The sequence below is a fragment of the Carcharodon carcharias genome, chromosome 14 (assembly GCF_017639515.1).
Source record: "Carcharodon carcharias isolate sCarCar2 chromosome 14, sCarCar2.pri, whole genome shotgun sequence".
NCBI classification, from domain to species: Eukaryota; Metazoa; Chordata; class Chondrichthyes; order Lamniformes; family Lamnidae; genus Carcharodon; species Carcharodon carcharias.
Genome location: NC_054480.1, coordinates 68674016 through 68689639, shown reverse-complemented (window position 1 = coordinate 68689639; position 15624 = coordinate 68674016). Strand labels below are relative to the sequence as shown.

Below are 15624 nucleotides of genomic sequence, written 5' to 3'. Positions count from 1 at the left end.
TCCTGCCATCCAACGAGTTGGCGGAGATAGTGCCCCGCAGCCATTTCACTCCCGAATGAGCATCAGTTGGCTGCAGGTGGGACTTATGCCCCTCACTCAGAAGGATGTCCTGCCTTATAGACTGCCCGCCAATCTGATTGGTAAGTCAGGGGAGCAGAGGCCCAGGTAAGTTCAAGTTATCCCAGGGTGGAGAGGATGGGGAAAGCTTGGGGGAGGGGGGTGGTGCAGAAAGGGTGCGACCGGGGTCTTGTGGGACGAGGCCGGGGGAGGGTAGGTGTTCCGGGGGGACATCAAACCTTAAGGGGGCTGCTCCCAATCAGAAGGGGTCTCCTGATGTAGGTGCCTCCACGCTCTTCCTTCCTGCCTGAGATGTAATCCTGTTGATTTTCTGCCTTCCCCCATGCCAGCTCAATCCTCCTGCAAGCCCAGAAATTGAGGCTTGGTTGGAAACGGCCCTTAAATGGTCAATAATTGGCCACTTAAGGGCCTCAATTAGGACAAGGGTGGGTCTTCCAACCGAGACCATGCTCACCCAGTTTAAAATCAGTCTGTCGTGGGGCTGGGTGGGAACCCAGAGGGAATCCCATCCCTTCAACATCACACTCCCCTCCCCTCCTAAAACCCCGCCAATGGGGGAGCATAAAATTCTGGCCCATCTTTTAATGAGGAAAACAGATATTGCGCAAGGTGAATATCTTGAAGGCATAGCATGTTGGAAGATTACCTTCAGAATTCTTGACATTAGAGGGAGGTGGAAAATCATTGGCAATAGTTCGCCTCAGCACACTGAATATTTTGACAGCATTTGAATAGGGAGCATAGTGTCAGATCCAGTTCTGTATCAAACTGACTGCTAGCTAATTAATTGTTAATTTCTACTTTCAAATGGTTGGCACTTACAGAGCCAAGAAGAGGTGTAAATGCATGAGCAGAATGATAAGCAAGGTTGTCATCTGTCGCAGTTCTACACATTCAGGGTGTCCGGCGAAGTAAGGCTTCTGTATAACTTTAATCCTGCACTTATACAAAGTGTGCAAATCCATCAAAACAATACCAGCAGTGACCCCTGAAAACAAAATAATTGTCCAACAGAAGACTACAATTTTACAAACTGATCACTACTGGACAATTCAAATATTGCCCTTTCCTTGAATATTACATAGAATTTGCAGCAAAGAAACACGTCAGTCAGCCCAACTGGTATCTATGCTCCACATGTCCTCCTATCCCTTTTCACCTAATGCTATTAGCAAATGTCCTATTCCTTTTTCCCTCATCTGTTTACCTAGTGTCTCTTTAAATGCACCTACGTTACTCGCCTCAAATAGTTCTTTAATCTTTAACTTTGATCAGTGCCAACTCTCGTTTGCTTCCTTATAGGGAACTCCTGAACAGAGGCCAGACCCCTGCCCCTGGGAAAGACAGAAACCAGAGGAGAGTCACGCTTCAGACTCCCTTCACTCTGCAGTGTGCACCAAGACCTGGGAAGAAATTAAAATAAAAACCTTGCAAATAAAATTATCAAACTCGTGACCATATCCTTTTTTAACGGCCAGACTTTGTTACCCTTTGTAAAAGCCGTCACAATAACTAATAATAAATTAGATGTAGCAATGGAGGAATTGAGGAAAACAACCTGGGCACTCGGCACATGGTCTAGTTATTTGAACTGGATAGTTCATTATACAACTGACTGGTTTACAGCATTGTCATTCCACTGTCTACAGTATGAGACAAAGGCCTTAAGATTATGCTGTGTGATATAATTATACAAACACTTGTATTCTAAATGCGTTTTGCCTTGACTGCAATGCTGCAGCAAACAACTTTCTATGAACATGTTAAATGCACTTGCATCTCACAGTATAATCGATTGGCAGTAGGAATCACAGTTTTGTTTGGAATGACTGATTTTTCAATGCTTGATGGTGTACTTAGCAGAATTTATCACCAGATACGAACAAAGACTGAAACCTGAATCAGGATAAATGAGATTACTTTTAAAATACTGGGCTAATAATTTCCCCTGTTCAAACTCTTTTCAGGTGAAAGTACAGCATGCCAGAATGGGTTTACTATTATCCTTTCTGTGGATGTTGAAGCAATTTGCCTTAGGATTACATCTTATTTGTGGTTTAATATTGGGCTTTTCCATGAATGAAAGTATAGAATACTTTGCTCCTTTTGCTATCTAAACCCAAATTGCCTTTCAGGTTTGCTACCCCTTTCAAAGTGAATTTGGGAACAAAGTGTACCTTTGATATCCCAGAGGGTGAAATGACGACTGTCGGCTGCCTCAGGAACCAATGTAAAGTAAAAGCGATGGCCGCCCTGTGGTTCATCCTTGTCCACCACACTGACTGTGTGGATCAGCTGTAACGAGAAACGAAGTGTTAAAATGTGACCTGTGTATTTTAAGTAGCAATCCCATATTCTTTAAGAGCATTTATTGCAGCAGGGACCGTGAACCAAATACTGAACTGAAACTCAGGGCGGTATTTTCGGTGCCAACTGGGGTCAGGAGTGTTCGGTGGCGTGAGTGGGAAATATGGTGAGATTGCCAAAAATCGGTTTCGTGACTTCATGAAACCAGTTTGTGATTGTCTCCTCAGCCCATCGATGGCGGGCTGTGTTTCTTGCCGATGAGACGTTGGGAACCTCATTGTAACACATCATCAGCACATCATTATAAAGCCAGTCCCCCCACTTGGCAGGCTGCACTTTAAGGGAAACTCGGAGGTGAGTACACAGTAACGTTGCGGAGTGCTTGCGAAGGTCACCTGTTGGAAATCAAGGTTGAGGCGACTTGGTGGGGTGGCACAGGCTACCCTGAGGTTGAGATGCATTGTGGGGGGCTGGGGGATTCAAGGACTGCCCTGCAGTTAAAGATAGTGCACAAGTGCGTGCGGGGTGTGGTGGAAGTAAGCAGCCATTCATTAAGGAAACCTTGTATAAAGTGACCATTCCTCTGCAGCTGAGACAGTTCAGATGCGGCCACGTTGACATGTATGGAGTTAGGTCTCTAGCTTATCTGCCCACTCAAGCAAAGCAGAGACATGAAAGCGCCACCAAATGCTCCAGAGCTTTTCACCCCTTGGGCACAGACTGCAAACTAATGAGCGTGTTAGTGGACTGCAGTACAGTTGGACGACTGGACACATTGTACAATCTCCTTGCTAAAGCTGGCCATGGAGCAGTCACTGGAGGAGGTGCTCACAGCCCCTTGCAATATCAGCATCCCGATTTGGACCAGTCTCCCCCATGGTGCAAGCTAACAGTGCAGCCTTGCAGTGCAGGTTAGGAGAATGCCTGTGCTTGAGCTGAGAGCACAGCATGCAGTTCAATGGGCAAAGCTGCTGCCAATCGATCAGGGGGAGTGGGGCAGATGTGGGTGGGGTTTCAGGCAGCCATGAAGTGCACTAAACTCTGCGTATCCAAGTGATAGCCAGCACTCTCTGGGATGCATTTAGGGACCTTCAGACTTAATCAAGGCAGGTTCTTAGTACACCCATGTGAATCCATGTGTCTCCCTCTTTCATCCTGCAGGAGGACTATATCTGGATCATGGAGACTGGTGAATTAGTTGTATGCCTGATGGCCTATAGAGCGCGAAGATGACAGAGAATAGAGCTGCTCAGAGGGAGGAACAGCACACTCAGGAAAAAGGGATGGCTGGGGCCCCCACACATGCACACGCCAAAGAGCCACAGCGAGCCATCGCTGGTCAGCATCCAGCTAAACTTAGGGTCTATAGACGCCGCCTTGCGTTCCTGCAGATGACCAAGAACCAGTGTCATTGAAGACTGTGCATGTCTAGGGAACTGGTCAGTCACATCTGCCACCTGCTGCAGGATTTGGTACCATGGTGACATGGAGGGCATCCACTGCCAGTGACTTTGACAGTGACCATGGTGCTCAATTTCTATGCCAGTGGTTCCTTTCAGGGCTCCACAGGTGACCTCTGTGAGATTTCACAATCCGCCACCCACAAATACATCCATGAGGTCACAGATGCCATCTTCGTGAGGGCACACACCTTTGTGCATTTCGCCCGGGACCAGGACAGCCAGGATGCAAAAGCGATTGAGTTTAACCAGATCTCGGGTTTCCCACAGGTGCAGGGTGTGATCAACTGCACTCACCTGGCGCTCAAATCTCCATTGCAACACGCGGTCAACTACATCAACCGCAAGGGATTCCATGCGCTGAATATGCAGCTGGTGTGCGACCACCACAAAACGCATCCTGCAGGTCTGTGCACAGTTTCCAGAGAGTGTTCATGACTCCTACATTCTCAATCAGTCACAGATTACTGACGTCTTCAATAGTCCACATAGGCTGCAGAGTTAGCTCCTAGGGGACAATGGCTACCCGCAGAGGACATGATTGATGACACCCGTGCAGTGGCCTCAGATTGCAGCAGAGCGAAGGTACAACGCGGCTCATGCTGTAACTTGCAACTTGGTGGAACAAACCATCAGGATGCTGAAAATGAGGGCGCTTGGACCGGTCTGGTGGAGCCCTGCAATATAGTCTGCAGGAGGGTTTCATGCATCGTTGTCGCCTGCTGCGCCCGTTACAACCTGGCATTGCAATGGGAGAGGAGATGGCAGTGGAGGAGATGGAAGAACTGGGGGTCTCTTCCAATGAGGAGGATGTCAATGGGACGAGGGTGAGGCTATCACACTGGCCAGATGAAGCAGGCATGCTCTGGGTACCCTCATAGCTTCTAGATTTGTGGAGGATGATGATGACAAACAGTGAGGCGAGGTCATAGGTGATAACATTGCATCTGTGAACATCTGACTCCAGTCTGGCTAACGATAGTGCACATACCCTCTGTGATAATATCATGGAGAAGCAGTGGAAGCCCTAATTGTTGCTCGACTGCAGGAGGATGATGACAACATGCAGTGAGGACACTTCATAGATGTTTACATTGCCCCTGAAAATGTCTGACTCCTGTCTGGCCTGAGGGCAGCTCGCTTGCACTCCATGATCAGAGCCATCTCAGAGACGCAGCCATGGAACTTTTAAAGCATCTGATCCTTTAAGCGCCTTCAGCGCCTGAGCCCTTCAGGAGCACAGTGTCACTGGTCACAGATGCTGAAGAGATGGGGGCTAGTCCCACCTTAAAAGGTGCTGAGAGCACACAGAGAGAATGAGAGAACTCTGTGGCACCTGCCCACTACATTATGGCAGTAATGACCAGCACTGCCGAGGTGCAGGCATCACAAATGTTTCTAAGAAATGTGAGGCCGGACCATCACTGTGGTCTGAAGGCTGCACAAAGCACAGGGAAGAGGCTCAGGACTGAGAAACCTGCCTTTATCTTGTGCAGGAAGGTTTCACATCTGTGTGACATGAACACTGCTCATCAGAACAAGGAGCCATAGGCAGGGAGACATTGTTGGGAGTTTATTTACAATAGCGAACATTATGTACAAGTGATTAACACCCGTGCCCAGGCATGGTTATGGTACTGGGTTTGTAACCCCAAGATCAAGAGTTCAAATCTCACAATGGCAAACTATGAAACAATGTAACTTCATCTGAAACAGATGGAAATGGGTTTGTACTCGAAAGAGTTACATCTTCTTAACCTTCCTAACCCTGCCGTTATGTCTTGGTGCTCGCAGGACATCCACAGTAGAGGTAGAGGCAGCCTGCTGACTGCTATGCCCTGTCTGTGATGACCTTGATGGGCATCCTCGGGAGTGTCCTGGAGGGCCCCAGCCTGCTTTCGGGGTCCTGCTGTGTGGCAGTGGCACCCTCCCCAGCCTCTGGTGTCCAAAGGCCCCTGGCTGACTCCTTGAGGAGAAGGGGTAGCTGGAGTGAGATTGACCTGCCCCACACCTGACTTGCTTACATACTGTTGGGGGCCAGCTGAGGTGACAGCAATGGAGTTCAGCCTGTGCAGCAGTGCAGGAGTGACGTACTGGACTAGGGTCTCCATGGCGGCCACCACCCTATCAGTGTTGACCTTGGTGCATTGGCATGCCAGCGCTATCACCTCGGCCTGAAGGCTCATGGACTCCTCTCTCGTGCCTTGCAATCTGAGGAGTGCAGCGGACATCCCTTCCTGGTGTTCCCAAGCTTGCCTTTGCAGCTCCAACAACTGAAACATGACCATGTCCAGTGGCTCATCATGTAACTCGAACACAACAAATTTCTGGCCTCCAGCACTCCTCTGAGTGCTGGGAACCTGGGAAGTCCCCGCATCCACCTGCTGTGGATCAGACAGTGCAATGTGCTCACCAGATTGTGATCCTGAGGCTACTCTAAAGCTAGGTCCCACTGAGGTGTGTGTCTCTGCACTGGTGAAGGGTGTGGGTGAGCACTGTGATTGGTCTTCAAGAAGGGCGTCTTCAGATTCCTCTCCAGAAGTTTCTTCACGGTTTGGTTGGAGACACTGCAATATGGACTCAGTCGGCTGTTTCCCACATGTTCCTGTGAAATAAAAGAGATGTGATTAGTGTATGGCAGTGGCCTGTGCAACAGGACATATCATTCAAAGCATGGTTGTCTGATGGATGTTGCACTGCTGTAGACTCACTTGGTTGAGCAGCACCGATCTCACCGTCAGCACAGGAATGCTTTGGTTCCTCACCAGCTAACTGGATGGCTCTGTCTCATAAGTCAGTGAGGACTTTGATTTCAGGCATTCCTCCACCAGTCCGCGTCCTCTCGCTCTTGTTGTGTGCCAGCCTATCCTGCATGAATAGAGATGGAGACCAGTGAAAGCAGGACGCCTGCCGGGCCAAATGATAAGTATACCTGGCATGTGTGGGTGGTGAGTGGTCCAATGGACAGGATGAGGACAATGAAGCTGTGTGTGAGAGAGTGAATGGTGAGGTCCCTTGAGAGTGAGATAACTGTGGATGTGTGATGGGTTTGAGAGTGTGTGAGTTGAGAGTGATGAGAAGAGTGACTTATCCTGGCAGAATGAAGGAGATCATTCATCCTATAGTGGCACTGGGTGACTGTCCTCTTTTGCAGGGTATTGGCGCTGACCACCACTGCCACGCCTCCCAACCACATTGGTGATGTTGCTGCCCATCCTATGGGGGTAGAGGACAACACTGTCCAAAAGGCGCTCGACAGACGTGTCATTGAACCTGGGAATTCAGTTTTTTTGCCTTTTGGGGCCATGTCTTCCGTGCAGCAGTCCTGGGCTGGAAGCACTGAGAGGTGCGCACATGGTTCACTTTAAATATGGCACCCAGCGTGATGAAGTGGAGAGGTGATTGCGTGATGGGTGAATGAGAGCCTGTCCATCATCAAAATGGCGTGTTACCTGGAAAAGCATAGTTAATGCGGTGGCTTTGGGATGATACGGCATGAGAAGCCACCATTGAGGCCAATCGGTAAAACGTTGTTTTATCCACCCGCCACCGCACTTAGTGCAAATCTGGGACAATTCTGCCCTCTGTCTGCACACACAAGTCTTGGGTTTCATCAACACAAATCCCACCAGTTACACTGTCCCTGATTATCTTGGGCAGCCACCTAATTAAATGGCATTGATCATCTGTTGTTACAATAGGAATCAATTACACATGCTCTGCTGAAAACTCATTAAAGCCACCAACTATTGCAGGCGGTTCAATGAGTTTCCCCAATTTTATTATCAATGGCAACTTGCAGTTCTATAGCACCTTTAATACAGTAAAATGTCCCAAGGTTCTTCACAGTAGCATTATCAAACAAAATTTGTCATTGAGTCACATTAAGGGATATTAGAACAGGTGAGCTTGATTGAAGAGTTTTAAGGAGTCTAAAAAGAGGAGAGGTGGAAATGTTCGGGCAGGCAGTGCCAAGACATGGGGTCCTGGTAGATGAAGGTACAGCCACCAATGGTGTAGCAATTAAAATGGGGATGTACGAAAGACCATAATTGGAGGTGTGCCAAGATTTTACAGGGTTGCAAGGCTGGAGGAGGCCGCAGAGATAGGGAGAGGCCAAGCCATAGAGGGATTTGAAAATAAGGATGACATTTTTAAAACTGATGTGTTGTCAGACATTACTGTTTGTAGGACTTTTCTGTGTGCAAGTTGGTTGCTGCTCTTCTTACATGACGCTAGAAACTATACTTCAAAAGTATTTCATTATTTGTGAAGAGATTTGTCGTTGCGAAAGGTGCTATATAAATGCAAGTTTTTTTTTCTCTTTAAGTGGAGTCAACGTCAACTTCAAAGGTTTTTAACTGTAACCTATTGGTAGTGAATTTCTGTTTCATTGCCCCAAGTATACAGTGGAGGTAGATATTGGGAAAGTCCGCACTGTCAGCCTGTAATTTTTCACCATTAGTAACTAAAGCCATGAAAAATTCCAGTTGCTGAATATTCCTCTATGCCTTCCCACTATGTGCCATGAAGACTGAAGTGGAAACTTCTGGGCAATATGTCTATTGTGTATCACGGTGCATTTGCATTAATTCCGTAATCAGCTTTTCTGAAAATCTTCAGTCAGCAAAGCAAGCCGTGGAACTCAAAACGAGATGCATTATCAGAACATAGTCAATGGGACATTACCTCAAACACTTATTGATTCATTATTTATTGAAATTGATATAGATAACTTTGTTTAATGAGGACAAGAGTTGGCTTCTATCAATTAAAACGTATTTTTCGTGCGCTGGGAGGAGGCTTAGCAAATTGCATTCACTCAAAAATCCAATGAATATTGCATCTACCTGACCCGGTTTGGCATCTTCACAGATAGCAGCTTCGAATGGCATGGAAAGTTCTGGAGCATTGTCATTAACATCCAGAATTCTGACACTGAAGGAGGCCTTGCTCACTTGGGTGTGGTCATCTGCATAAAACACATTATTTTTGAAACAGTCAGAGATTATTTGTAGGTTAGCAAGCAGGCAACACTCTTCAAGAGGAGACAGCACAACAAGACTGCATCCTTGCATTCCTTCTAAAAGAGCAGAATTATTAGACTCGCACCAAAGATTCTTGTTTTTCCCTCTCTTTTCATGCCAAGGGTATCAGCATTGTCTTCATGATAAATCAATCACCTTTATACAAATGTACCAGAGGGATTTTATATTTGAGAAGGCAGTAGTTATTTTACCAGGCAAAGGTGCAGTAAAAATCATATTTATACATCGTGTCAGCTCCTATCTGTTAAATATATCCAGTTCTTTATAGCTATAGTACATATAATACAGCCACTATTGTCAGCCCTCAACTAGAATAAAATATATCTGTAGAAGGACAGAAATTGCTGGTTCTGGTGTAGTCTTTACAAAGTCATGGACATAATTTCAACATGCTGCTTATTGACTTTGTCTTGGGTACAGGAAGGTGGATGTTGAAGAAGGAGCTCTTCAAACACTGCTGCCCACACTTGAAGGGGAGTTGCATTGAGGAGCAGCAACCGCTGGTAGAAGGCCAAGGAGCAAGGCTGCTCACTTCAGGATATTTCCCTCATGCCACTGTAAAAGATGTGGTGAAAGAAGATCCGAGGAGCACTTTTGCTATCAGGAGCGCCAGCAAGGCGCACGTATCAGAGTTGGTAGTTTCCCACAGCCAGAGGCCATGGCAGAAAATAACAGGAAAAACTTCAGGCATCTGGAGAATTACTAGTGTGAGGTGGCATGGATTTGCCTACTCAAAGTATGTTGCATTGCAAAAACTGCCAACCTTTGCTGGTTTTAAACATGTGACATGATTCTTGGATTTCGAGCCTAAGGAAAAGGAGAAAACTGAGTTGCATAATGAAAATAAAGAGCTATTCTCCCTCTCTTTCTTATTGTCCCAGACTCTCTTTTGCTAGTGTGATGGAAGGGGTTCTCAACCATGCTATCAAGCAGCACTTGTTTAGCAATAACCTGCTCACTGATGCTCAGTTTGTGTTCCACCAGCGTCACTCAGCTCGTGATCTCATTGCAGTCTTGGTTCAAATGTGAACAAAAGAGCTGAATTCGAGAGGTGATGTGAGAGTGACTGCCCTTGACATCAAGGCCACATTTGACTGAGTGTGGCATCAAGGAGCCCTAGCAAAATGGGAATCAATGGGAATCAGGGGAAAACTCTCTGCTGGTTGGAGTCATACCTAGCACAAAGAAGGATGGTTGTGGTTGTTGGAGGTCAATCATCTCGACTCCTGGACATCACTGCAGGAGTTCCTCAGGTTAGTGTCCTAGGCCCAAACATCTTCAGCTGCTTCATCAGTGACCTTCCTTCCATCATAAGGTCAGAAGTGGGGTTGTTCACTGATGATTTGCGACTCCTCAGACACTGAAGCAGCCCATGTCCAAATGCAGCAAGATCTGGACAATATCCAGGCTTGGGTTGACAAGTAACAATGCCACACAATTGCCAGGCAATGACCATCTCCATCAAATGAGAATCTAACCATTGACCATTCAATGACATTACCATTGCTGAATCCCCCACTATCAACGTCCTGGGGGCTATTATTAACCAGAAACTGAACTGGAACAGCCATATAAATACTGTGGCTATAAGAGCAGGTCAAAGGCTAAGAATCTTGTGGTGCGTAACTCAACTCGTGACTCCCCAAAGTTGGTCCATCATCTACAAGTCCCAAATTAGGAGTGTGATGGAAAACTCTTCACTTACCTGGATGAATGCAGCTCTAACAACACTCAAAAAGCTTGACACCATCTAAGACAAAGCAGCCTGCTTGATTGGCACCCAATCTACAAACTTTCACTCCCGCCACCACCAATGCACAGTGGCAGCAGTATGTGCCATCTACAAGATGCACTGCACCAAAGCTTCTTAGGCAGTACATTCCAAACCCATGACCATAACCATTTGGAAGAACAGGAAGGCAGTTCACCACCACCTTCTCAATGGCAATTAGAGATAGGCAATAAACGCTGGCCTAGCCAGTGACACTCACATCCCATGAATGAATAAATAAAAACATAGAACCAACTTGTTTAAAGCAAACAAGGAGGCCAATCAACCTATCCTGTCTCTTTGACAGAACAATCCTAAACTAGAGACTGAATCATTAAGTATATTCAAGGCTGAGATAGACACATTTTTAATCAGTAAGGGAATCAAGGGTTATGGGGAAAAGGCAGGAAAGTGGAATTGAGAATTATCAGATCAGTCACGATCTCATTGAATGATAGAGCAGACTCGATGGGCTGAGTGGCCTACTTCTGCTCCTATGTCTTATGGTCTTATGGTCTTGTGCTGCTCTTCCCAAAGCCTTGTGTCTCTTTCACCTGCTAATCATTCCTCCTCTAAAGGTGCAGCAATCTCTGCCTCAATTACTCATTGTAGCAAGAGAATCTATGTTCTGAACATCTCTCAATGTAACGGCATTTCCCTTAACTCTGCTTACTTCACTTTATGTGTGAAAAGTCCAAGATGAGAAAGTTTAATGACATATCAGCTGCAACAGAAAATATCCAATCACTGCAAATTATGTTTTGTTCTTTTCATCTGAAATCTAATTAGCTGAAATGAAATCAACTGGTACAATAGAAAAACACTGCATGTGCTGGAAATCTGAAATAAAAACAGAAAATGCTGAAAATGCTCAGCAGGTCCGTCAACATCTGTGGTGAGAGTGAAACCACCTTTGATCAGTCCTCATGAAAGGACTGTGCCAAATTGGCATGTTGTCCTCATTTGGATAGTACTGGTGAACTGTGGGCTCTATTTGTGACCCCAAGGACATGTTGTCTGGGGGGGGGTAAGTGGGATTGCAGGGGGCAGCATGACTGCCTGGCTGGGACCCTGGCCAAGGGCCTCAGGAGTGTCAGGAGGGGTGGGGAAGTTAAATCAGGAATGGCGCAAGTGGTGGTTGGCAGCAATTATGGTTTTACTGTGGAGCTGGATGGAATATGCTGATTGAGTGATCAAAGCAGCACAATTAATTTGATCTGGAATGCTTTGTCTGGGAGGCTGTTGGAATCAAATTAAATATGATCTTCAAATTGGTATTGGGAACACTAAAAAGGGAACAAAAAGTTGCAGGACTATGGTGAAACAGCAGAGGAGTAGTGCTAATTGATTAACTCTTTCTAAGAGTTGGCACAGGCACAATGGATCAAATGCTCCCCCTTCTGTGCTGTGAGATCCTATGATTTTAACTATAGGGACGCCACCAAGAAAAGAATCCGGGAACTTCAGATCTGCAAACTGTATCATGAATCATACACTCCGTCACATTTACATAGCCAGCAGCTTAACTGCAGCCTTTGGAAGCCCTGGTTGCATCTTTCAGCACGGTCCTAACCCATTTCCATTCTTTTCCTGCCAATCTCATTGCCACTGATGTAAGAATCTCGGTTATGTCCTTCTTTCTGTTTAAACCAACATTAGGTATAAATGTTTAAAGGGGGGAATAAATTTCATGTGTGGATTTAGGAACAGCTAGATGACTAAACTATAGGCAAATAGCTTTTTATGTGCAGTTGGTTTGATGGTTGTTAATTGGGAGTTTTGTCAGTTTATCCTTACGATAAAATTTTGCATTGCATTCAACACTGTGCTTCACAGTGAAGTGAAGGGTTTCTAGCTTGCATGATTGAATCAAAGGGCACTCCTGAATTTGGTATGTGACCTTAGGAGAGCAATACTCAAGACTTCATCCCTTTCCACTCTTCATGTTCAGCAGTGATGCCCTGTGGCTGCTGAGCTGCTGACCCTCTGATTGGCTGGCAATTCTTGGGGACAGATCTCTCCTTAGTAAGGATGACAACCCTGGAGGAAGCCACCTAATTGGCTGCTGTTGAGAAGATGCTGCCCCGGCTCCTACTTGCTAAAGTGGGTTTGACCATTACCTCCCCTACCACTGGCAGTGGGACCCCTGCTACCACCATAAAATCCAGCCTATTATTTCTGCAGATTAATTTTGAATGTATCCCTCTATATATTTTGCCAATAGTTTTGAATCAATGATCTGTGGTTTTTGACACTAAGGGAATAGTTTTTCTCCAGATATTGTTATCAAAAACATGTTTCATCTTGAAAGCCTCAATTAGTTTACATCTTAATCTTTTCTGTTCTAAGAAGAACAGTCCTAACTTTTCCAACCTTTCCTCATAACTGAAGTTCCTCATCCCTGGTAACATCCTAGTAAACATCCTCTCTAAAGGCCTTTCATCTTTCCTGAAGTGTGATGCCCAAAATTGTCCACAATACTGGAGCTGAGACCTAAGCAGTGAGTATTAAAGGTCTAGCATCATTTCCTTGCTTTTATATTCTGTTCCTCTAGTTGTAAACCCAAATAACATAGCTTTTTAAACTTATTACACAATCATGTTTTACAACTAATGCAATTGTACCATTCTGAATTCCTGGAATCGCTATTAGCTCTTTCACAGTTACCCACATTTTGAAAATATACTTTGAGAAGTCAATTTTTTGGGTGTGTTCTGGAGTTTGATCTTCTTTTCAGTTGAAAAAGACATCGGCTGGGACTCTAGTGGTCCCAGGCAATGCACCAGGAGGTGGGTCAGGTGCTAAAATATGGGTAGCCATGTCAGGGTGGTCCCCCAACAGAGACAGGCTGCTTGGGTGGCTTCCTAGAGGTGGGAATGACAGTGGCTCAACTACCTGGCAACTGGACACATGCAACCAATTTGTATAATTAAGGGCCATTTTGTTAGTGGTGGAGTGGACCTGCCCACTGCCCGGGGAGGCCCCAAGCTGCATAGAGGCAGCCTCCCCATGGCTTCCCATGGGAGGGTTGTGGGGGGATTATCGAAGCTGGAGGTTCCATGACCCAAGGAGTGGGCCGTCAAAGGCTGTCCCCCTTGTCCCAACACTGCTACTGAGTCTTGCTTGGTTTGCCCGCCAAAAAAAAGCCATATCTCTGCACCCCCACCCCCCCACGAATGGCTGTCAAAGTGGAGGCACACTTCAATTCTCCTTCCTCTTTCAGCAGCAGCCACCTCTCTTAGTGGTGCTGCTGACGCTGCAGAGCTGCCATCTTCCTTGATTAGTCTTTAATTGGACAGCCCTGACTATATTACTTTCTCACTTCTGCACCCCGCCCCCCACCCGCCGCACCCCTCACCATGCGACCATGTGCTTTATATCCCGAGGTGGGAAACTTTGCCATTGCTGGCAAAACTGCATCCATTTATAAACTATTGATTTCTGTTTTCTGCTCTTTACCCATAATTTTATCAACAAGCCTCCTGTGGCGCCTTCCCAAATGCCTTCTGAAAATCCATTGACACAGCATCCTCTGGATTTCCTTCATCAATACAATTGATTATTTATTCAAAGGCCTTTTATAAATCAATGCAGCCACTCTTAATTAAGCCATGTCTTTCAAGGGAGTATTAATTTAATCACATATTATGATCCATGGAACCTTACCCACTACCAATGTTAAGTTGACTGGTCTTTGGATATTTTCTGCCCTACAGAACACTTAAATAGTAAAATCTTCTGTGAAAACTCGGCAAAGTACTCATTGATCATCTCTGGCATTGCTTCATCTGCCTTTTGCATTTGATGTTTTTATGACTCCCAAACTACTTGCCTCTGTCCTGTGTTGCAGTATTTCTTTATGCCCTCTAATAACTTTACAAAACTTTTTCTGCTTCTCACCATTTTTGATGCCCTATTTAACTTTCTTTCGTGTCTCTGACCCTAGATCTGTCATATGCATCTCTTACTTACGGGAATATTCCTACTTTGTACCGAGATTATCTCTGGTTTAATATTCCAGTTGGTTTCCTGCCAATTTTTCTTCCAAATAATTTCTAAACAAGTTTCTTTTTTATGTTGCTGAATATTACTTTTTATCGTTGAGGTACTTTTTAACGTTTTACTTTTCTCTCTCTTTCGAAATGTTCATAACAAGCCTAGATGCTTTCGATCGCAGTGGTTCAAGAAGACGGCTTATCATCACCTCCTCAATAGCAATTAGGGATGGGAAACAAATGCTGGTCTCGCCAGCGACAAGGCCTCTGAAGGAATAAAACAAAACTGTTACCTAGATAACCCCCTACCATGTAATGTATTCTTGTTCCACTTCATTTTTGAGTACTACAGTAGCAGGGCAATTAGAGGTAGACAATTAATGCAGGTCTAGTCAGCGATGCCCGCATGCCATAAATGAATAAAAAAAGTTGCAGCATTAATTTCTTCCTTGTTGAGCTAAAAATATTGATCTCAGTAGCCTCCCAGGCACAATGCAGAAATCCCTCACATTCTTAAGTATGGGGCCTTGTGAGGATAGGTTGCACAAGTTTGCTCATATTCTCTAGAGTACAGAAGACTGAAGGGTGATCTGATGAAGGTGTTTTGTAATGTTAAAAAGTTTCGATAGGGTGGATACAGCGAAACTATTTCCTCTGGTGGGAGAGTCAAGAATGCAGGACATCACCTGAATCATAATTAAATCTCTCAATGCTGCACATCATCCCAGATGGGAGGAAACGCAGCAGGGATCAATTTCACTCATTCCAGTTGGAAGTGCTGGGGCCTGGTTTGGAGTAGCCCAAAAATCACCTAATTTAAAGCACCCATCAGTCATCCAGAACCAAGTTACCAGTCATTTGCTCCATGTAGCAAGGAGACTGTTGGCAAAGGAAATAAAATGTATCACCTATAACGAATGGAAAAAACAATGCCAGCAACATGCATAGCATGGCAGTCCTAATCT

General features: G+C 45.5%; 1 protein-coding gene across 1 annotated transcript in view; it reads right to left on the bottom strand.

Annotated features, from left to right (window-relative positions):
* Nucleotides 1–15624, bottom strand: part of LOC121287540 (cadherin-22-like) — a 764370-nt gene that overhangs the window by 95961 nt on the left and 652785 nt on the right. Inside the window, exons 10-11 of the mRNA XM_041205473.1 lie at nucleotides 8696–8817; nucleotides 2256–2373 (exon numbers count right to left, since the gene is read on the bottom strand). Coding sequence (XP_041061407.1) covers nucleotides 2256–2373; nucleotides 8696–8817 — 240 coding nt within the window. The remainder of the gene's footprint in view (nucleotides 1–2255; nucleotides 2374–8695; nucleotides 8818–15624) is intronic.